This window comes from Rhinatrema bivittatum, chromosome 8, assembly GCF_901001135.1.
Source record: "Rhinatrema bivittatum chromosome 8, aRhiBiv1.1, whole genome shotgun sequence".
NCBI lineage: Eukaryota > Metazoa > Chordata > Amphibia > Gymnophiona > Rhinatrematidae > Rhinatrema > Rhinatrema bivittatum.
Window position 1 is genome coordinate 177,924,190 of NC_042622.1, and position 22,615 is coordinate 177,946,804.

Genomic DNA, 22,615 nt, shown 5'->3' on the forward strand with positions numbered 1-22,615 from the left:
TCTCTATGCACCCAAGCACCTTTCTGACTTTTGCCATTGTCTTATCTACTCATTTGGTCATCAGATATGATCACCCCCAGATCCCACTCATTTTGTACACAGAAGTTGTTCACCCCCTGTTCTGTACTGTTCTCCTGGGTTTTTGTAAGCCAAATGTATAACTGTGTACTTTTTTAGCATTAAATTTTAGCTTCCAAACTGTAGTTCCTGTTTGTACCCCGGATCAGTCCAGAATAGTGGGTAATGCATCCCTACCAACAGATAGAGGCAGAGAGCAAAACCTTGAGGCACTGCTACATAACCGAGAGTGCCACCTGCAGTCCCTCAGTATTTCTCTGCCTCCAGCAGATGGTAGAGGTGCTTCACCTGCAGTCTTTAAAAAAAAAAAAAAAAAAAGAGAAATTCAAGCGGCTCCCTGAGGTGTAAGTTACCTTTGTGGACCATCCATCGGGTAGAGCAGGGCGAGCAGGGGTTGGCTACACTTGGCTGGACTCTACCCTGTAGATCAGGGGACTGTGATAGCCAGGGGATCCTGGTTTCCTCTCCTCCCCTGGGCCCCTCCTTTGTCTCAGCCTCCTCAGCTCAGTGCCTGAAGCAGGAAAGTCTTACTTATTTTTTTTTCCTCCCTCTCTGCTGCTTTAAAAAAAAAAAAAAAAAGACAGGACACTGGAGACTCTGCCTTTGGAGGAAGACAGGCTGAGGTAGTGATGAGTTCTGGCAGGAGGCAGGCGGTCAGGAGGGGGGGGGGGGGGGTCCGTAGGGCCTTGCCTGTTTGGAATCGTTGCAGGAGCTTTTCAGCACCAGACAGCGACCAGTGCATGAGTGGTGGCTGCAGGGACTAAATTTAGCCCGATAGCTCAACTGTGTTTTCAGGCCTGAATTATGCCGGCGCGATGAGGTGTTGGGACTGTGGACTAAGGGTTTGGCTGGATGCAGCCTCGTTTTGCCGCGATTGTGCCTCTGGGGGGTAGGTGGGACCCCCGGGAAATGGCAAGAATACAGACTCAGGCTTGCCGGCTGTGGATACTCCGGGGGAGGGGGGTCAAGAGAGCTGGCAGCCATTTTGACAGCACTGTCTGAAGGGCAGCCTGCCTCTTCTGAGCTTCGGGACTCCCCTACCGTTCTGGAACCCGTGGAAAAGGAACCTCCTGGCGTATCTGGGAGGGGAGGGTGGCGATCAAGATTCGTCCTCCTCTGACCCGGAGGCCTTCTCAACAGGCTTTGTGCTGTTCCTTCACAAGGCTTACCTAGCTTGGAAGGAGCTGGGGGCAAAAAGGTCTTTACTGAAGAAGTCCCGGTCGGCCAAGAGATCCAGGAGATCAGAACAGGCAGCGGAGGTAAACTGCCCAGTGAAGGTGTTGTGGTCCACTCTTCTCCTGAGGTGATCAGAGGGAGGTTTTCCCTCTTTTATGAGGAGTGGGCCAGAATAACATCAGACCAGTGGGTCCTGGAGGCGATAAGAGACAGTTGCATCTTGGAATTTTCACGGCCACTCAGGGACGCCTTTGTAGTCTCCCGCTGTCTCTCAGCAAGCAGGAGGCGGTGCGAGACACTATTCAGCATCTGCTCCTTCTTCGCGCCATTGTACCGGTCCCCTCTTCAGGAGAGGGGACAGGGCAGGTATTCTGTCTACTTCGTGGTCCCGAAGAAGGAGGGGACCTTTCGGCCAATTCTTGATCTCCAGAAATGAGCGCTGCTCTCCGGGTACCGAGATTTCAGGATGGAGACCTTGCGCACAGTAATAGCGGCAGTGAGCAAAGGGGAGTTTCTGGCATCCTTGAACTTGTTATAGGCCTACCTTCATATCCCCATCCGACTCGAACATCGGTGTTATCTGAGATTTATGGTTCTGGGGCAGCACTTCCAGTTTTGAGCCCTCCCCTTCGGGATACCTACGGCACCGCATACTTTCACCATGTGGTGCAGGTGGCAGCGCTCCGGAAGGAGGCTGTTCTGGTCCACCTGTACTTAGACAATTGGCTAATACAAGCAAAGTCAGAGGTGGAGTGCTCTCGCTCTGTCCAGCATGTACTGCAACTTCTGGAAGCAGTGGGCTGGGTGACAAATTTGGCAGACAGTCATCTGAGCCCGTCCCAGTCACTGGAATATGTGGGCGCTCGCTTTGATACTCGACTGGGGAAAGCGTTCCTGACCTCTGAGAGAGTCCTCAAGTTACAGAGCCAAATTCACTGATTTCTGAGCCTGCCAGTGCCCAAGGCCTGGAACTACCTGCAGATTCTGGGCTCCATGGCATCTACGCTGGAACTAATTCTGTGGGCCTTTGTGCATATGAGTCCTCTACTGGGAGCACTGTTGTCCTGGAGGAGTCCACTGTCAGAGGAGTTTCAGCTTCCTTTACCATTACCGGAAGAGGCCAGGACCAGTCTGTCGTGGTGGCTGTCACGGCCCAATTTGGAAAAAAGAATGGATCTGGAGATCCCTGACTAGATGCTGTTGACCACGGATGCCAGCCTTTCTGGATGGGGGGCAGTTTGCCAAGACAAATCAGCTCGGGGGGGGCAGTAGTGGTATCAGGAGTCGATTTGGTCGGTCAATCGTCTGGAAACCAGGGCGGTACAGAAAGCCCTCCTGACATTTCTTCCGCTGGGTCAGAACAAGGCAGTGCCAGTGTTTGTGGACAACACGATGACAGTGGCCTATATCAATCGCCAAGGTGGAACGAAAAGTCAATTGGTGGCACTGGAAGCATGGAAGCTCTTTGCATGGGCAGAGAAGCATCTAGTAAGATTGGCTGCCTCTTATGTGGCTGAAGTAGACAATGTGCAGGTGGAATTCCTCAGCAAACAGTGTCTAGACCCGGGGGAGTGGCAATTGTTGGAGGAGGTCTTCGCCTTATTTCAAGCAAGGTGTGGGGCAGGCCAAAGATAGACCTCATGGCAACCCCGGGAAACAGAAAGGCGGACTGCTTCTTCAGCTGCAGGCGAGAGGATTGATCCAAGGGGATCGATGCCTTGGTTCAACCGTGGCCGACCCACTCCTTGCTGTGTTTCCCCCGTGGCCGCTCATCGGTCAGGTACTACAGCGCATAGAAGTTCAGCCAGGCAACGTGATTCTGGTGGTGCCTGAATGAAGTTGGCTGACCCATACATGGGATGAGGAGATAGGGGGCCGACTATCCCTCTTCTTTCAGCGGTGGGTCAAGATCACGTCAGATAAATGGGTTCTGGAAATCATACGAGAAGGATACGCTCTGGAATTTCGCTGCATCCCTTGGGACATGTTCATGTCACCTTGCCATGCCCAGCACAAAAAACTGGCAGTGGAATCCACGTTGATAAGGCTTCTCAGTCTGAGGGCTATAACTTCATTACCTACACCCCAAGTAAATACTGGGCGTTATTCCATCTATTTCATTGTACCCAAGAAGGATGGATCATTCTGACCCATCTTGGATCTCAAGAGCGACAGTTGTCATCTGCGGATAATTCATTTCCGCATGGAAACTCTTCGCTCCGTCATAATGGCGGAACAACCGGGAGATTGCTGGACCTCTCGGGGGCCTACCTTCATATCATCAAGACCAATAGCATTCCCTACGCTTTGTGATACTGGGCTGCCATTACCAGTTCCGGGCGCTGCCCTTCGGCCTGGTAACCACCCCCATTCCATTCTCCAAAATTATGGTGGTCATGTCAGCAGCTCTGAGGAAAGAAGAGATCCTGGTGCACCCTTACTTAGACGACTGACTGATCCGGGTGAAGTGGTTGGAAGAGAGCCTCCAGGTGACCAGCAGGGTCAGATCCCTCCTACAAGAACTCGGTTGGGTCGTGAACATGGACAAGAGCAGCCTCAACCCCTCCCAGTCCTTGGAGTACCTAGGAGTCCAGTTCAACACCAAGCAGGACAAGGCCTTCCTCTTTCCCTTGAGGATAAGAAAGCTGATGTGCCAAGTGCGTCGGTTAACAAGCATGATGCGCCCCAGTGTGTGGAGCTACCTCCAGGTCCTCTGCCTCATGGCATCAACCCTGTAAGTAGTACCGTGGGCGAGGGCACACATGCGGCCACTGCAACGCTCCCTACTGTCACGTTGGAACCCACTGTTTCAAGGCTACTCAATCCGCCTCCACCTACCGATGGAAGTATGTTCTCGGCTCCAGTGGTGGCTACAGGAAGCTGACGTAAGCCTATCCCCACTAAATTGAATCGCCCTCACGATGGACGCAAGCCTCCGAGGGTGGGGAGCTCACTATCAGGAACTGACAACCTAGGGGCAATGGATTGAGGAAGAGGCGCACTGGAACATAAATCGCCTGGAAACAGGGCAGTCAGATTAGCATTCCTGCAGTTCAGCCACAGGCTCCAGGGACAGGCAGTCCACGTGATGTCTGACAATGCAACAATGGTAACCTACATCAACCGCCAAGGAGGCAACAAAATCTACCAATTGTCTCTGAAAATAGACCCCCTTGTGGAATGGGCAGAGTTAAATCTACATGGGATCTTGGCCGCCCATATTGCGGGAAAAGACAATGTCAGAGCAGACTTTCTCAGCAGGGAGAGTCTGGATCCTGGGGAATGGGTATTGTTGACTAGAGCCTTCCAGCTCCTAGTAGATTGCTGGGGACTCCTGTCCATCGACCTACTGGCCACATCTCACAATGCAAAGGTCCCCCGATTCTTCAGTCGCAGATGAGATCAGCGCTCCCAAGGGATCAACACCCTTGTCCAGACCTGGCCAGAGGAGGACTTACTATATGCTTTCCCCCCATGGCCCCTGCTGGGCAAGATCATCCGCAAGATCGAATACCATAGAGGATTGGTCCTTCTGGTGGCCCCAGATTGGCCCAGACGCCCGTGGTGCGCAGACATGCGGAGACTTCTCATGGAGAGTCCCCTTCACCTCCCCCTGCACAGGGTCCTTCTCCAACAAGGTCTGGTCCTTCACAAGGACCAACTTGATTCTGTCTTACGGTCTGGCCCTTGCGAGGGCTCGCCTGACGAAGCGGAGATATTCGGTGGCCCTAATTGCCACCTTGCTCTGTGCGCAAAAGTTCTCAACGTCCCTGGCGTACATACAGATCTGGAGAATATTTGAGGCCTGGTGCGTGGACCGCGGGGTGCCCCCAAAAATGACCAAGATACCCATGATTCTGGAATTTTTACAAGACGGCCTGAACAAAGGATTGTCCCTCAACTCCTTGAAGGGCCAGGTGGCGGCTCTCTCCTGTTTTAGGTGAGAGGTGAATGGAACCCGCCTGTCGATGCATCCGGACTTTGCCCATTTCCTAAAAGGGGTTAAACACCTCCAACCACCTTTAAAGTGGCCGGTCCCCCTATGAAACCTCAATCTAGTATTGGACTTTTTAGCAGGACCTTCCTTTAAGCCACTGCTCAGTCTCTCTCTATGCCTATTAATGCTGAAGACTGTATTCTTGGTGGTGATATGCTCGGCTCGTCATATCTCCGAACTACAGGTGCTGTCATGTCAGGAACCGTTCCTCCGGTTCACTCCAGGAACGTTGCAGCTTCGCACCGTCCCTTCCTTCCTTACCAAAGGTAGTCTTGGAGTTTCTCCTGAACCAGACTATCTCCTTACCGTCCCCAGATGGACGCAAGGCACGGAAGACTACCGCCTACTACGCTACTTAAACGTCAGTAGGCTTCTAGTACAGTACTTGGAAAGCTCAGAACTGGTGTGCAAGACAGACCGCTTGTTTGTCCTTCACAGGGGAAGAAAACAAGGTGAAGTGGCTTCGGGAGCTACCATAACTCGCAGGATCAAGGAAGTGATCACTGGAGCTTATATGAGGCAGGGAAACCTTTACCCCTTCAGGTCAAAGCTCATTCCACTAGGGTCCAGGCTGTATCCTGGGCGGAAGCTAAGCTACTGTCTCCCGTTTACATCTGTTGAGCAGTGACATGGTCTTATTTGCATACCTTCTCCAGGTTCTATCGCCTGGATGTCCAGGCCTGAGAGGACGCAGCCTTTGCGAGGGCGATGCTAACCGGACCGCACGCAGCCTCCCGCCCTGTTTGGGAGTAGCTTTTGTACATCCCATTGGTCCTTAGTCCATCTGGCTTACATGCTAGGAAATGGAGAAATTACTTAACTGATAATTTTGTTTTCCTTAGTGTAGACAGATGGTCTTTACATCCCACCCACGGCTGCCCAGGAGAGGCACCAGGGAATCGCCCATGAGGTAAATCTCGATTCCATGTAGTTATGGGTAAGCAGTTACCCTATCCCTAGTCCAGTGCATCTATTGTATTGCTGGGATTCAGCGCTTATGTTGGTTGAGTACAGTTGCGATCTCCAGCTTTTAATCAGTTGTATCCAAATTCTAAAGTTCTTCAATAATATGTCCACAATGACGTTTTGAAGAGAATACTGAATGGCTGAGGTCACTGCAGAGGTGGTGTATCTAAGGTGATGTCAGCTTTGAAACCTGACTCCATCTCCATCTGCTAGCAGGGGAGCACATAACCCATTGGTCCTGAGTCCATCTGTCTACACTAAAGAAAATAAAATTATCAGGTAAGTAATTTCTCTAGTTATCGCTCAGTCCAGCGGTCCTGCAGCTCCTAGATTCATTTGGCTGGGTGGCGAATCTGGCAAGAGCCATTTAAAACTGACCCAGTTATTGGAATATCAGAGGACACGCTTTGATACCTGGATGGGGAAGGTGTTTCTGATTAGAGAGGGTAGTGAAGATGTAGAGTCAGGTCCTTCGACTGTTATCTGTTCCAAGGTCTGGGACTATTTGTAGGTCTTGGATCCATGGCTTCTATGCTGGAGATAGTTCCATGGGCCTTTGCTCACATGCACCCGCTGCAGAGGGTGCTGTTATCCCATTAGAATCAGCTTTCATAAGAATTTCAGCTTCTTTTGCCGTTGCCGGAGGATGCCAGGTCCAGTCTCTTGTGGTGGCTGTCTCAGCACAATCTCGAGAAAGGGATGGATCTGGAAGTGCCTAACTGGGTGGTGTTAACCACGGATGCCAGCCTCTCTGGTTGGGAGGCAATGTGTCAAGGAAAATTGGCCAGGGGCAGTGGTTATCTGAGGAGGCGACCTGGTCCACAATCAGCTGGAAACCAGGGCAGTGTGCAAAGCCTTACTGGCATTTCTCTCTCATTCAAGCCAGCTCATGAAGCAGTTGGGGGAGTCAAAGGATAATAAGTTGCCTGAGGACAGGAAGATCCCCTGAGTGTTCTCGGACAATGCGGCGACAGTGGCACATATCAATTGGCAGGGCGAACAATGCGACGACAGAAGCATATATCAACTTGCAGGGCAGAACGAAGAGTATTCTAGTAGCGCTGGAGGCGCAAGAATTATTTGTTTGGGCAGAAACACATCTGGCAAGAATAGCTACTTTCCATGTAGCTGGAGTGGACAACGTGCAGGTGGACTTTCTCAGCAGACAGCGTCTGGATCCGGGGGAGTGGGAGTTGGCGGAGGCCTTTTCCTTGATTCAGGCCTGGTTGGGCAGATCAGCGGTGGACCTCATGGCGACTTCAGGAAATGCAAAGACGGATCGGTTTTTCAGTCACAGAAGGTAGGTCAGATCAGAGGGTGTTGACGTTCTCGTTCAATCGTGGCTGACAGATCTGCTGCCGTACGTGTTTCCACAGTGGCCTCTCGTAGGTCAAGTGCTGTGGCGCATCGAGCTTAATCCAGGTTTCCATCTGTAAAGGCCAGTTAGTGCCGGAGGGGTTGAGTGCATTCCACTTGGTCACAGGCAACCTCGTGGGCGGAGTGTCAGTTACTTTCTTCGCAGGAGATTTGTCGAGCGGCAACATGGTCTTCTCTTCACACTTTTACCAAACATTACCGCTTGGATGTGCAAGTGCCAGAAGAGGCATCTTTTGGAGAAAATGTGTTGCGCGCTGGTCTTTTGAGTTCCCGCTCAGAATAGAGGGTCTTGGGTGCATCCCACTTGTCTGGACTGATTCATGGTACAAACAGGAAAGGAAAATTGGTTCTTACCTGCTAATTTTCGTTCTTGAAGTACCATAGATTGGTCCAGAGACCACTCTCAGTCTTTAAAAGACTTCCTTGTTTCTGGATGTTGCTGAGCTGGCATGTGATATACTCAGATTAATGAAAACTGTACATAGTTTGGTATGTGCTTTGTGTTAAGGGGGCCTAGTTTTCAGGGGGCTCCAACCTTTCTCTGTTCGCTCCAGGTTTATTGGGGTTTGTTAAGGTAGACATCTTGGCTTGGGTACAGGTCAATACTGAGGGACTGCAGGTGGCATTCTTGGTTATGTAGCAGTGCCTCACAGTTTTGTTCTCCGCCTCCATCTGCTGGTAGGGATGCAGTCCACTTGTCTGGACTGATCTGTGGTACTTCAGGAACGAAAATTAGGTAAGAACCAATTTGCCTTTCTTCACGTTTCACTAGATTCCTCCTCATGTTTTCCACATCATCTAGGGTATCTACCCTGTTGCAGATTTTGGTATCATCTGTAAAAAGGCAAACCTTTCCCAATAGCCTTTCCGCAATATCATTTACAAAATTGTTAAACAGAAGCAGACTGAGGACTGATCTCTGTGGCATACTTCTGAGTTACCCTCCTTTCCTTATGAGTGAGCTCTGCTTACCACCATCAGTTGTCACTTTGTAACACTGTCTCTCTTTTTAACCCTTAGGATACAGCATTATATATAAACTTTTGCAGCATCTCTTTTCAGTAACTATAATGCAGACTTTTCACTATGGCTGTTTTGCAGTACAGTTGGTGATAAGATTTTATTTTCTGCATATTTCAGACAGCCCTTGATATCCGGCAGTCAGTATTTGGAGGTAAAAATATTCATGTAGCTACAGCTCATGAAGATTTGGCATATTCATCTTACGTTCACCAGTACAGCTCTGGAAAGTTTGACAATGCATTGTAAGTACTGCAGCTCTGTTGATGTATTTGGTTTGGTCTTGGGACCAGAAAAACAGTACTTTTTTTTTTTTTTTTTTTAATTAGCATTTGAGAAGAGTGGCCATTAATGCATGGGGGAATCTCACAGCTATTGCACAATAGCAACACCTACAGGTGGAATTCATGTGGCTGTCCATTACCAGGTTCCAAAGGGAACTGCAGCCTGGGCCCATCTTACTAAGGATAGAGCCTGTGATGGCTGAGCTAATTTGGGGGGGAGGGGGGGAATGAAAGCCCATGGTGCCTCAGAGTTTCAGAATACTAAAATTTCTTACAGTGTAACTCTTTTTAACTTGTTCCAGATTCCATGCTGAACGTGCCATAGACATCATTACTCACATTCTCCCAGAAGACCATCTTCTCTTGGCTTCTTCCAAAAGAGTCAAAGGTAGCAGTCATTTTAATCTCACATTAGACTATTTATTATGGATACAGGCATAACTTCTCTTTCCCTGTATGTACCCAGATCAGACCAGACTCCTAGGTTTATTCATCCCTGCCAACAGATGGAGACAGAGAAAGTTTCACTGAAACTGCTTCATAATCCCTGTGCCACCTGCAGTTCTTCAGTATTTCTCTGTCTCCAGCAGATGGTGGCTGGTGCATAAACCTGTAGTTTTAAGGTCTGGTGAATTTTTTCTTTTTTGGGTGTGAGCCTTTCCTCCCAGAGGTGTTTGGGTCCTAGTGGATTCTTCCCTGTTTGGTTGAGGTGGACAAGCTGGAGGTTGGTGACCTTTTTTGTATGTTCACTCCTTTAGTCTGTGGGGTGTAAATCTGGTGGTCCAGATCCTTTTCCTTCACGAAGCTGCTCAGGTGGCTGTAGGCTCAGGGTGCTGGTATCCTTTTTTTTTTTTCTTTCATCAGTTTGCCTTTATTTCTTTAAATTTCTGGTTTCAGCCTCTCCTTTTTGCTGAACCTGAGCTGGACAGCTCCGTGTTCTCTGCAGAGGAGAGGCTGACCAGAGTTTTAAAGTTTTAAGGAAAAAAAAAAAAAAAAGGTAAGGCTGTCGTGCAGGCGGCTCTCTCCCTCCAGTCCCTGTTTGTAGTGGGTGTGCAGGCTCCATTTTTTTTGCTCCCGTTTGTGCGTTTGTTCAGGGCTCGGCAAAGGAGTTTTCCTGCTGGTTTCAGCAAGGTTCATGGCTCTGGCCACAGGTGTGGTGCAGGATCAGCACGGCTCAGCCACCTTTAGTTTATGTGCAGCCTGCGTTTCGGGTGAGAGGGTACGTTGGAGGCTCCAGTGACCACGAGAGGCAGGAACCATCGTTCGGGATCTCCCCCGAGGGTTTCTGTAAAACGCTGATGTGCGGACCGCGGCAAGCCTCTGATTTCCTCCAATGTGGGAACGGCAGCTAATTTGGCTCCCCCAGCAGTGTGGTCTGTTCAGACAGACGATGGGGGAAATTTGCCTCCACATCTTTCTCTGGCCCACCCGACCACGGTAGAGGGTCTGGGGTGGGCAGATGAGGCAGTGCGCTTAGATCTGCCAGTGCCTGCATCCGTGGAGACTGTGCCCTCACAGCTCTCTCAGGCTCCTTGGGCATTTTCTGCTGATTTTGTTCTCCTTCTGTGTGAGGCATATTTAGCTGAGCAGGCAGGTTTGGGTAGCCAGTCTCATCCTCTAGGGGGTCAGAGAGGCGCTCCGGGGCTTGAGCAATCCCAACATTGGAACCCTCCGCAGGGACAGCATTCGTGGCATCCTGGGTTTGCTGAGGCAGACACTGATTACTCTGTTTGGTCTCAAGGAGACCCTGGGACACTAGGCATTGTCGCAAGATCAGGATATTGATCTGGATGACTGCGTATCTGAAGGAGATGATCTAGATAATCTTCCAGTCTCGGAGGGTGATGACCCTAAAGTGCTCCGCTTGTTCAGGAAGTAGTTAGGCCCTCTGATTCCTCAGGTTTTGAAGGAGCTAGTGCTGAAACTCCCACAAGGAGACTCAGATATGGAAGGTGTGTATCTGGTTCTGAATGGGCTTCGGGCTCCCCCGCGAACTTTTCCTTAGCATAAGTTGGTGAAAATGATGGTGGATCTAGAATGGGGGGTACCCGACTCTGGTTTGAGAGTGGGAAGGGCAATGGCTAAGCTCTATCACTTGCTGGGACAGATGTTGGAGCTCTTTTCCCTTCCAAAGGTAGATACTGCAGTTTCAGCGGTCACAAAGAAGACTACTATCCCTGTTGCAAGTTCCATGGCATTGAAGGATGTTCAAGACCAGAAGTTGGAAATTCAGCTCAAAAGGATTTTTTAGGTATCTGCTCTGTCTGCTCCAGCTTCATGCAAAGGGCTTGTCTGCGCTGGGTTCAACAGCTTCAGGACGGGCAGGAAAATTTGGGTGTTGAAGCAGATAAAGCAGAGCGCTTGGAGGCATCAGTTGTTTACATGGCAGATTCCTTGTTTGACTTGGTCAGAACTTCCTCCCATATTATGGGTTCTGTGGTTTCAGCTAGGTGGTTATTGTGTTTATGTAACTGGTCGGCAGATGTTTAGTCTAAGTCTCGTTTAGGCTCTCTGCTATTTAAGGAGTGCCTCTTGTTTGGTGAGGATCTGGAGCACTTGATGAAGGACCTGCATGAGAATAAAGTGCATAAGTTGCCGGAGGATAAGCCTAAGGGCAAGTGGCCTTTGCAATTTCTATTGCGTTTTCGGGATATTGGGAGGCCACTTCAGGTGAGAGGAGCCCCAGCCTAGCAAAAGCAGTTCTCGAGGGCAGTCCTGGGGGCAGTCCTTTCAAGACTGTCAGCGGCCATTCAGAGCTTCCTCAAATAGTGGGGGTCGCTGGACCCAAATCCTCACAATGAGGTGAGGCTGGACCACTCCGCCGTTCCTTTTATAGGGGGTCATCTAGCACGATTTTACAGGGAGTGGACCAAGATCACTCAGGATCGGTGGGTCCTCAGCGTAATAAGAGACTGTTTCGCATTAGAATTTGCTCGGCCCATTCGCAACTTGTTTCTAGCTTCCCCCTGCGGGTCACTGGAAAAAGCATCAGGCAGTCCGGGGGACGTTAGGTTACAGTCCTTAGGAGCGGTGGTTCTGGTTCTGCAGAGAGAACGAGGTAAAGGTCTGTATTCCAACTACTTCGTAGTTCCAAAGAAAGAAGGCTCTTTTCGCCCCATTCTGGATTTTAAATGGGTGAATGTGGCGCTAAAGGTCCCAAGGTTTTGGATGGAAACTCAGTGGTTGGTAATCGCAGCAGAGTGCAAAGACGAGTTCCTGGCTACGTTGGATCTGATGGAGACATAACTACATATCCCCATTCGTCCAGATCACCAGTGGTTCCTGAGATTCATGGTACTGGGTCAGCATTTCCGGTTTCAGGCTCTACCCTTTGGGCTAGCCGCTGCGCCCCGCACATTCACCAAGGTAATGGTGGTAGTGGTGGCAACATTGCAGTGTGAGGGGGGTCCTGGTGCATCCTTATCTAGACGAGTAGCTTATCGGAGCAAAGTCAGAAGTCGCTTGTCATGCGGCGGTGCAGAAGGTAATCACCACCTTATAGAACCTCTAGGCTGGCTGGTGAATTTGGCGAACAACCAGCTGATCCTGTCTCAGACCTAGATTACTTGGGGGCTTGGTTCGACATGCTGAAGGGCAAGGTATTCCTCTCTGAGGAGAGAACCTGCAAGTTACAGATGCAAGTCAGACATCTGGCTTTACAGGTTCCCAGAGCTTGAGATTTTTTGTAGTTTCTCAGATCGATGGCCTCCATGCTGGATTTGGTGCCGTGGGCTTTTGCGCATATGAGACCGCTACAGAGAGCTTTGTTGGCACAGTGGAATCCGTTGTTGGAGGAGTTTCATATGCACATCTCACTCGATGGTCATGTGCGGGACAGTCTGGCTTGGTGGCTGCAGTCATCCAATTTGGTCCATGGGGTTGATCTGGAGGTCCCGGATTGTTGTTCTTACTACCGATGCCATTTTATTTTCATTTCATTTATTAAAATTTATTAATCGCCTAGCACAAAGTTTTTGGCTTAGGCGATATACAGTAGAACATACTCAAATTTAAAAGTCTTTCTGGTTGGGGAGCAGTATGCCAGTGACAATCGGCCCAGGGCATTTGGTCAGCGGAAGAAGCCTCTTAGTCTATCAATCGCTTAGAGACCAGAGTAGTGCAGTTAGCGTTGCTGGTTTTTCTACCTTTGGTTCAAGGCCGCTCGGTGAGGGTCTTATTGGACAATGTGACGACTGTGGCATATATCAATTGGCAGGGAGGAACCAAGAGTCATGTAGTGGCCCAGGAGGCTCAGGAGTTAATTCTTTGGGAGGAGCAGCACTTGATTCAGATAGCGGCGTCTCATATTGCAGGTGTCAAACTTCCAAGCGGCTTTTCTAAGTCGCACAACGCTAGATCCAGGGGAGTGGAAGTTGACTGAGACAGCGATTCAGCTCATCTGAGAGAGGTGGGGTTGTCCCCATGTGGATCTAATGGCAACGTGTCTCAATACAAAGGCATCTTGTTTTTTCAGTCGAAGATGGGAGTATAGGGCCGAAGGGGTCGACACTCTGGTAATACCATGGCTTCAGGGGGTGGTTCTTTACATATTTCCCCCTTGGCCTCTGATAGGCAAAGTGTTGCGTCAGATAGAGAAACACCCAGGAGAAGTGATGTTGGTAGCCCCGGAATGGCCTCATCGGCTGTGGTTCACGGATCTGATCAACATGGCAGTGAATGGACCATTATGCTTCAGTCGTCTTCCTCCTCCTCCTTCGGCAGGGCACCATATTTTCAGACCAGGCAGGTCATTTTTATCTAGCGGCCTTGCTTTTGAGAGACAGCATTTGAGACAAAGAGGGTACCCAGAGGTGGTCATAACTACTCTTCTGCAAGTTTGATGGATGTCTACTTCATTGTCATCTATCTGAGTCTGGAAGGTCTTTGAGGCATGGTGTATAACTAACAGGGTACAGACCTTACGGTCTTTGGTATTTCAGGATTTATCTTTCCTTCAAGAAGGTTTAATCAAAGGCCTAGCTTTCAACTCCCTTACAGTACAGGTAGCGGCTCTGGCTTGTCTACGTGGTAGAGTTGAGGGTCACACGTTGTATTCTCATCCTGATGTGGTTCGATTTCTTCGGGGGGGGTTGAGAGTTTGTCTATCCTGGAATCTTAATCTCGTTCTCCGAGGTTTGTGTGAGCCACCTTTTGAAACTCTCCGCAGAGCAACTCTTAAGGATTTGACCTTGAATGTTGTTTTCTTGGTAGCCATTTGTTCTGCAAGGAGAATCTGAGTTGCAGGCTTTACCGTGCCATGATCCATTCCTTCAGATCTCGGACTCAGGAGTGTCCTTGCGGACGGTTCCCTTGTATCGGCTTTTCACATTAATCAAACAGTGGAGCTTCCAGCTTTCTCGGAATTGGATGCTTCTGCGCCTCATGCACAGGAGCTTAGGCTGTTGGACATCCGTAGGACTTTCCCGAGGTATCTCAAGGTAACAAGTGATTTTAGGAAATCTGATCTGTACATTTTATGGAGTGGTGTGAAGAAAGGTACCCAGGCTTCCAAAGCTACCATTGTGAGGTTGCTTAAGGAGGCTATTGGATCAGCATACATTCTCAAAGGCCGTCAGGTGCCTGAAGGTTTGAGGGCTCACTCTGCACGTTCTCAGGCAGCCTTGTTAGGCAGAGGCTCAGTTGGTTTCACCACAGGAAATTTGTAGGGCGTTGACTTGGAAGTTGCTGCATACTTTTGCAAGGCACTACCATCTAGGTAAAGGGAATCCAGAGTTTGTCTTTTGGCAAGAGTGTCTTGCGAGCAGGACTCTCCAGGTCCCACCCTAAGGGAGCTTGGTACATTCCAGGAGTCTGGACTGATCCATGTATGTACAGGGAAAGGAAAATTGGTCCTTACCTACCAGTTTTCGTTCCTGTAGTGCCACGGATCAATCCAGAACCCGCCAGATCTACGGAGGTGAAGAGTCATCCATTCAGTTATAATCTTTTTGGTACGGATTTTTAAGGTTATGGAATACAGACTCGGAAGATTTTTTTTTTCAAGTTTTTACAAGTTTTGCAAGTGTTTTGTACTTGAGTACAGATCAATACTGAGGAACTGCAGGTGGCACCAGGGATTATGAAGCAGTGTCTGTGAAACTTTCTCTGTCTCCATTTGCTGGCAGGGATGAATAAACCCAGGAGTCTGAGCTGATCCATGGTACTATAGGAACGAAAATTAGCAGGTAAGAACCAACTTTTCTTTCTGCAATTTTTCATCCTGCATATTACAGAATATAGTACAATAAATATACAAGTACAAATATATCTTATCAAAACATTATTATGAGCAGAACAGTAAAGAGAACAGCACCTCTTGCTATGGTAATCTCAGTGATACCCTTCAAAGTCTGTCATTCATACAGATGTTTATATGTAAATATATTTACTTATTTTTGCACTGGATAGTGTATTTATAAACCATCTCTTTGTCTTCAAAACCACATGCCATGTTTATATATAAAATGAATCCAACACCATCTATTTTATCAATGTTTGAACTAGCGCTTAAACACTGCATTGCTAGCCATCTTGAGAATTTGTAAATGTGGGTGTCACCTGAAAATCTATACAATGGCAGATTTAACTGGCATGGAAAGGTATCTCCTCCCCAAAATCATGAGTTGTAGCAGGCTTACAGGGGTCCCTCCTCAGCGTTGCGTCTGCAGGCTTAAAATAAAGACAGGACTGCAGGAGCACCATTTCCAATGACATGACAGACTTCCAGTGGTGATGCAGCTGTCCCTAGGCAGTTGCCTACTCCAAGTATTGGGAAGTCCATGGTTATCAAACCATAATGCACAGGTCACAATACAAAATCCTCACCCTCCTTCACAAAACCATCAATAATGGAAAAAACAACTGGTCTAAAGACCCTCCCCAACCCCATGATTGCCAGAGAAACCTACGGTCCCAAAACACAGGCCTGCTTGCCATCCCCCACACAAAACTAGCCCGCCTTACCTCCACCAGACAACGTACTTTCTCAGTAGCTGGCCCCACCCTCTGGAACAAGCTACCATCCCAACTCAGACTGGAACCTTCCACCCAATCGCTCAAAAAACAACTGAAGACATGGCTATTCCACAAAGCCTACCAACACACAGGCTAAACCCCCCTCATCCCACTCCCCCTTTTTCTGCTTTCCCTGCCTACTCCCCTTTCCCCCGCTCCCCCCCCCCATGTCCCCTTGTACCATCTTTAAGACTCCTTAATCGCAAGTTAAACATTGGTTACACGCCACACTGTGTATTCTATTACTCTCTCATGCCACATTGTATATATTGTATCATAGTATATTTTAAGAGGCCCCCTAGCCCAGTTCTACTTCTGACTTTTGCAACATCCTATACTTAATTTATAATGTTATTTTTGTTCTATGTTGACCCATAAGGTTTAAGGTTACAGTGTATAAATAGTAAGACACCCCTGTCATACTATTACACCTGTTATAATGTGAACCAATGTGATGTACTCCAACGAATGTCGGTATATAAAAGCAAATAAATAAATAAATACATTCCATAACCATATACATTTGCCTTAGGGAAGAAATAAACAATAATCAACGATCAATGAATGTCAGAAGGTACAGGTCTGATGAACATATCTTTCGGCATTGTCAAACATTACCTTTTATAAAATAACTTCCAATATCAAAGTGATTACAGCATTTGGCAAATAAACAATTTCCAATAACACTGGTCTGGACAATGTGAATTATATACATTAATTTTACATATAAATCATCCCAATCCTTCCCTTCCCCCCCCTCCCCCCTCCACTAATACAGTAAGATCATATGGGGAATTGAATTTGTATCATTATTAACTTCGGGGGTATTGATGCATATTAAGTCCTTGATTAAACGTTGGAGTGTACTTTGGTCACTCATCAAATTGCTGTTGAGGAGAGGCACGTCTCATATCCCGACCAAATCTGAGTGAACCGGGAGATAGCCCTATGTTTATATGCTGTAATTTTCCCCAGGGTGTGCATGATAAGTACCTGGGCTTGGACAATATTGCAAGGTGGGGACTGCTAGGTCTTTCCAGTATTTTGCTACGGAACACCAAGATGCAGTGACCACATATTTAATAAATCTGTTCTGAGTTTTGTCACAATCTGATCGATTTAAAAGAGCTTGAGCGGGAGTAAGAACCAATTGTTTCCCTAAAATAGAGGCGAGCCACTCTGAAATCTGCTGCCATATATCCTGTATTTTAGGACATGACCACCAAAGATGAAAGAGAGTGCCTTTGGCAGAACATAGTTTTCAACAGGAATTGGAGGCCCCCAGGAACATGTGCTGCAGTTTTTCTGGAGTAACATACCACCGGTATAACAGTTTATATCTGTTCTCTATATGGCTAGCAGACTCTAGACCTTTCCCCAATTGTTTATAGACCTGCTTCCAATCTTCTGCCAACCATCCACCTTGTAAATCTCTCTCCCATGCTTTGATGTGTGTCATTTCTGTCTGGAGGCTATCATTCAGCAGTGAATAAATCTGAGAGAAGAGTTTGTGTTTTGTCAGCATGCCTGCATAGGCTCTTGAAAGGTGATATTCCAAGTGCCAAATTGGCTGCAACTCAATTTCATACAATGAAATATCTTAACTGCAAATAGGTAAAGACTTCCATTTCCCGTAAGCAATATCTGTCACGGAGAGAGTTAAATTAAATTATCCCGCCTGGTTCCCAAATATGATCCAGTTGTATAATACCTTGTGTGATCCAACTTTTAAGTGCCAAGATATTCTCTGAGGGACTGAAGGAAGCATTATGGAATAAATGTGTACTATGGAAATAAGTTCTATGTCCCACTAATGATTTTTTCCATCGCTCCCAGATTTTTAAGGTGACCTGTACTGTCTCGGGAATAGTAAACAGGTGCCTCCACGAGGCCCGTGGTTGCCATAGGGTAGCACTTAAGGGCATGATGCCCAGGAGAGCTTGTTCCAACATCACCCAGGGTTTTTTCCTTTTAAGTTTATGCCAGTCAATGACTGCCTTTAATTGGGCTGCGCCCTGATAATAATGTAAATTCGGCATCCCCATGCCTCCCTGAGATTTAGGCAGGAAAAGTACCTTTTTAGCCACATGGGGGCGCTTCCCTTTCCAAAGATATTTAAACAATCTCTGTTGCCACTTTTCTAGAAGTTTCATTGGGATTTCAATTGGCAGTGTTTGCAAAAGATATAATATGCGAGGAAGTATATTCATTTTTATTACTGCTAATCGCCCAAGCCAGGAGATGTAGTAACGATCCCATTCTTCCAAATCTTAATATATCTTGGCCATTAATGGGGGGTAATTGAGACAAAATAGATCATCTGTATTGCCAATATAGATTCCTAAATATTTTATCTTATTTGGGGCCCATTTGAAGGGATGGGATTGTCTGATTTGCTCAGCAAGATCCACGGGCGTGGAAATGTTAAGTACCTCAGTCGTTTCCTAATTAATTTTAAAGCCGATATTTGACTAAATGCTGAAATTTCTTCACTTAACGCTGGGAGAGACTGGGTGGGGTTAGTGATATCGTCCGCAAATAACGATAATTTGGAAGAAAAATCCCCCAACTGTTCCCCTTTAATATTGACATTGTTACGGATTAGTTACGTGAAGGGTTCTAGAAAAAGGGCAAAGGGGATAGAGGGCAACCCTGTCTAGTGCCTCTTTCCACTGAAAAGGGAGAAGAATACCCTTTAAACAGGCTTGAGGGGCTTCATATAGTTTTCGAATCCAGCCTATAAATGTCTCTCCAAACTATATGGATCGCATTGCTTGGAACAAAAAAGGCCAATGCACATAGTCAAAAGCCTTTTTGGCATCTACGGCTAAAAGCAGCAAAGGTATTTTCTGCGTCCTCGCCCACCAGATGGAGTCCACAGTTTTCTGGTCATTATCAGAGGCCATCCTTCCGGAAATAAATCCAGATTGATCGGCTTGTACTAGATCCGGTAGGATAGCGTTGAGCCTGTTAGCCAAGATTTTTGCTAATAGTTTCATATCTAGGTTGAGTAGTGATATCGACCTGTATGAGCCACAATTCATAGGGTCTCTCCCTGGTTTTGCTATTAAGGTGATCCCTGCTAGGTTGGCAGTTGAAGGTAGGGATGAGGGACCGCGTAGTGAGTTAAACAGTTTAACTAGTATAGGGGTAAGGATGTCTGCAAATTTTTTATAAAACACCATTGTGTATCCATCTAGTCCAGGAGACGTCCCTGATTTCAGATTTTTGATAGCCCACACCACTTCTGCCCCCGTAATTTCTTTATCTAATGTCTCTTTATTTGACATCAATAAATGGGGCAATGGGATGCCCTGAAGATATCAATTAATCTACTCTTTGGCAATATTGGACTCAGCTCGATAGAGTTCCATGTAAAACTGTAAGAATCTTTGTCTAATATCTGTGTTAGTTGTCAGCATGAGGCCTTTCTTGTCCTTGAGCTTAATTATATTATTTTGGACTAATTTCGTTTTTAATTTGCTCGCTAATTGTTTTCCAGCCTTATTCCCTCCTTCGTAATAGACCTGTTTGCTGAACTCTAATTTATGGGCTATCTGGGCTGCATCTAGCTCCCCTAATTTCAATTTATATTGTCCATTTATACAAATATCTTACAGGATCCAGTTTTTTGGTGTAAGTCCCCCAATCGTTGTAGTTGTGTTAATATATGTAACCTATCGCTATTCCACTGTTTTTTCAGATATACTCCTTTAGCTATCAATTTGCCACGAATAACTGCTTTCAAGCAATCCCATAGTACCATTGGGGAGATATTTGTGTCATTAAATTGTAAATACTCTTGTATATCCTTTCTAAGTTGTGTACTAAAGCCTGGATCTTCAAGTAAGCTATCATTTAGCCTCCAGTATTGTTGTCCTTTGTCGTACTGTGAGATATTAAGAGTCATTCTAATAGGGGCATGGTCAGACCATGTTATAGGTTTAATAGTTGGACTTGATATCATATTGATACATCCCATGTCCACAAAAATTAGATCCAACCGTGAGTACGACTGGTGCGCTCTTGAAAAGAAAGTGTAGCTTTTGTACTTGGGATATCTGGTCCTCCTAAGTATCTAATAATTCAAATCTAGAGATACATGCTTTGAATTTTTTGCGATCTTTTCCCGATGTCAGGATGTGGCCTGAGGAATTATCTAAGTAAGGATTAATGGTAAGATTGAAATCTCCCCCTAGAATTAAATGGCCCTCTGCATTATCTATAAATTGGGATAGTTTCTCAAAAAATAATCCCTGATTAGCATTTGGAGCATAAATATTTATTAGGGTGTATTTCACTCCCCCTTTAGAGATAACTAGTAAGAGATAACGGCCCTTGGGATCTGGAATGAAAGACACTTGCTCAAAAATAATCTTTCCCTATTAAGATTCCAACCCCTGAATATTTCTGTGCTTTAGAGCTCGCTGCCCAATACTGCGAAGGATATAAATTATTCTTTAAAAGGCATTTGTAGCGTCTCTTAAGGTGTGTCTCCTGGACAAAGGCCACTGTTATTTTATGTTGCTTCAAGTCCTCAAATAAGCAGTGACGCTTTAAGGGAGAGTTCAATCCCTTAACATTAAGGGAAAAAAAGTTTATAGTCTCCATCTACATGCAAAATAGGTAATTAAGCAGAAGAGCAACAATGATATTTCCCCGTCCAGCATGGCCCTTGACCAGAAGACACCCAACACCATAAGTCAAACTCGCACAGCGGGACACATTATAAAAGTAACACAAATTCCCCCCCCCCCCCCCCCCCCGATTTCCCAAACCATCTCAGTATAGCCCCACCAGTGAGGCGATACTGCAGTGATTAAGGAGGAAACATCCCCATTTGTATGAGACCCTCCCAACAACTTACAAATGTAATACTAAAAACATTATATAAGTATTAATCTCCAAGAACAGTATAACTAAATACTAAGCCTGTCTTAGGCATCGTCAACCAAAAATGCAAGAGCTGAACCTGGCTCAGAGGGTTTTCCACATTATATTACTGATTTATGAATTCAGGTCCGAGCCATAGAAGACAAGCAGCATCCAAAATCTTTCCAAATGTGAGTAGGCAAAGTAAAATAAGTCTAGTAATTACTCAAGCTGGATCCTGAAGCAAGTTCTCGTTCTCCGAGTTGTGTTTGAGTCTTCGGCCTCCTTTGGCCACGCGCTGCCATCGTGATGGGTCCTCTCTGTCTAGTAGTTTTCAAGGCGTGTTATGTTACTTCAAATCCCGGGTACCCTGCTTCGTTCATTATGCAAGCAGCTTCTGTCAGCATTTTGACCCGATGAGATTCCCCTTGATAGAAAAACTCAATCTGAATAGGAAGAGCCACCTATATTGCACATTATCTTTGCGGAGAGTGTCTGTGATACTCTTCAATTCCTGACGCTTCCAGATGGTAACTTGGGATAAGTCTGCAAAAATCGTAATGTCGTTTCCCTGCCATAGCCAAGACTCTTGTTTCCTTGCTATCATGGCTAATTGATCCTTGATGGCAAAGTTGTGGTAGCATGCGATATCGCGAGGCTTATTGCTCAGTCTAGGCCCCAGGGCTCTATGTGCATGGTTTATTTTTACTGCCAGTGGGTTCTCTGCCAATGCCGAGTCATGTGTTTCCATCATGAGCATAGCTATGGCAGCATGAACGATTTTCTAAGTCTTCGACTTTTTCTGTAAGATGTTCAATTTCACTTTGTAGGGAAGATTGTTTTTCCCGCGTCAGCCTGATTTCCTCGCTATTCACATCAGTGCAAGTTTCAATGTCGAAAATCCGGCCATTTTCGGCAAGTTCCTCTTTAATTTCTTCTATTGAATTCATTATGTCACGTTTGTTGTTATAAATGTCCTGTTTTAGATCCGCGAACCATCTCTTCATTTCTGCCTGGGTCGGTAAGTCATCTTCCTCTGGTAATAGTTCGTCCATAGCGTCCCCCGACATCGGGCCTTCATCGACCTGCGCTATTTTTGGTAGATCAGACCCCTCGCTGTGACTCTTTCTGGTAAGAATAATTTTTAAAGTCCAGCGATTTGCGTTTTATCGACATCTTTGTACTCCAGGCAATTGGATTGACAGATTTGGCGAGTTTGTTTGCTATGGATGTCCGAGATTTATGGAGATATAGCTTGTTGCTGGAGGAGCCTCTGGGTTAAGCAGCCTTCTGCTGAGGTGACATCACTCCCTCCCTAAATAAGAGCATATTTTTAATAAAATGTGGGCAGTTTTAGATTTAGAATGAAACAGACCTGGCGCTTCCATTAGGTAAACTAAGCAGTTGCCTAGAGCGCCAACCATTAGGGGATGGCAAAGACCTGGCATGAGACCGGGAACGGAGCCTATCCCGCTTATGGCCCGTATTTGGAGATGGGCCCGGAAGACTAAAAGCAAAGCCCATCTTGCTCACAGCCAAAGACTAGTTCCAGCAGAACCACGGGCGGAGCCTATCCCATACCAGGCCTGGGAAATTCTTGGGTGGAGCCCATACTGCTCACTGCAGAAGATCAAAAGTAGTCTAGGCGAGCCGTGGGCGGAGACCATCCAGCTCACTGGTAGCCAAAGATTAAAAGACAGGGCCACGGGTGGAGCTCATCCTGTCTGCAGTAGGAGACGAGAGAGGCCTGGGAATGGCAGAAGACAAAGGAGAAAGAGGGCCCAGGGAGAGCTGGGGGTGGAGCCCTTTATACCCCCTGCGAAAAGGAGAG

General features: G+C 46.9%; 1 protein-coding gene across 3 annotated transcripts in view; it reads left to right on the forward strand.

Annotated features, from left to right (window-relative positions):
• The window catches only part of APPBP2 (amyloid beta precursor protein binding protein 2), a 189,870-nt gene that overhangs the window by 121,748 nt on the left and 45,507 nt on the right, over positions 1 to 22,615 (forward strand). For all 3 annotated transcript variants that reach the window (XM_029611625.1, XM_029611626.1, XM_029611627.1), the window contains 2 exons: positions 8,735 to 8,859; positions 9,201 to 9,286. In XM_029611625.1, coding sequence (XP_029467485.1) covers positions 8,735 to 8,859; positions 9,201 to 9,286 — 211 coding nt within the window. The remainder of the gene's footprint in view (positions 1 to 8,734; positions 8,860 to 9,200; positions 9,287 to 22,615) is intronic.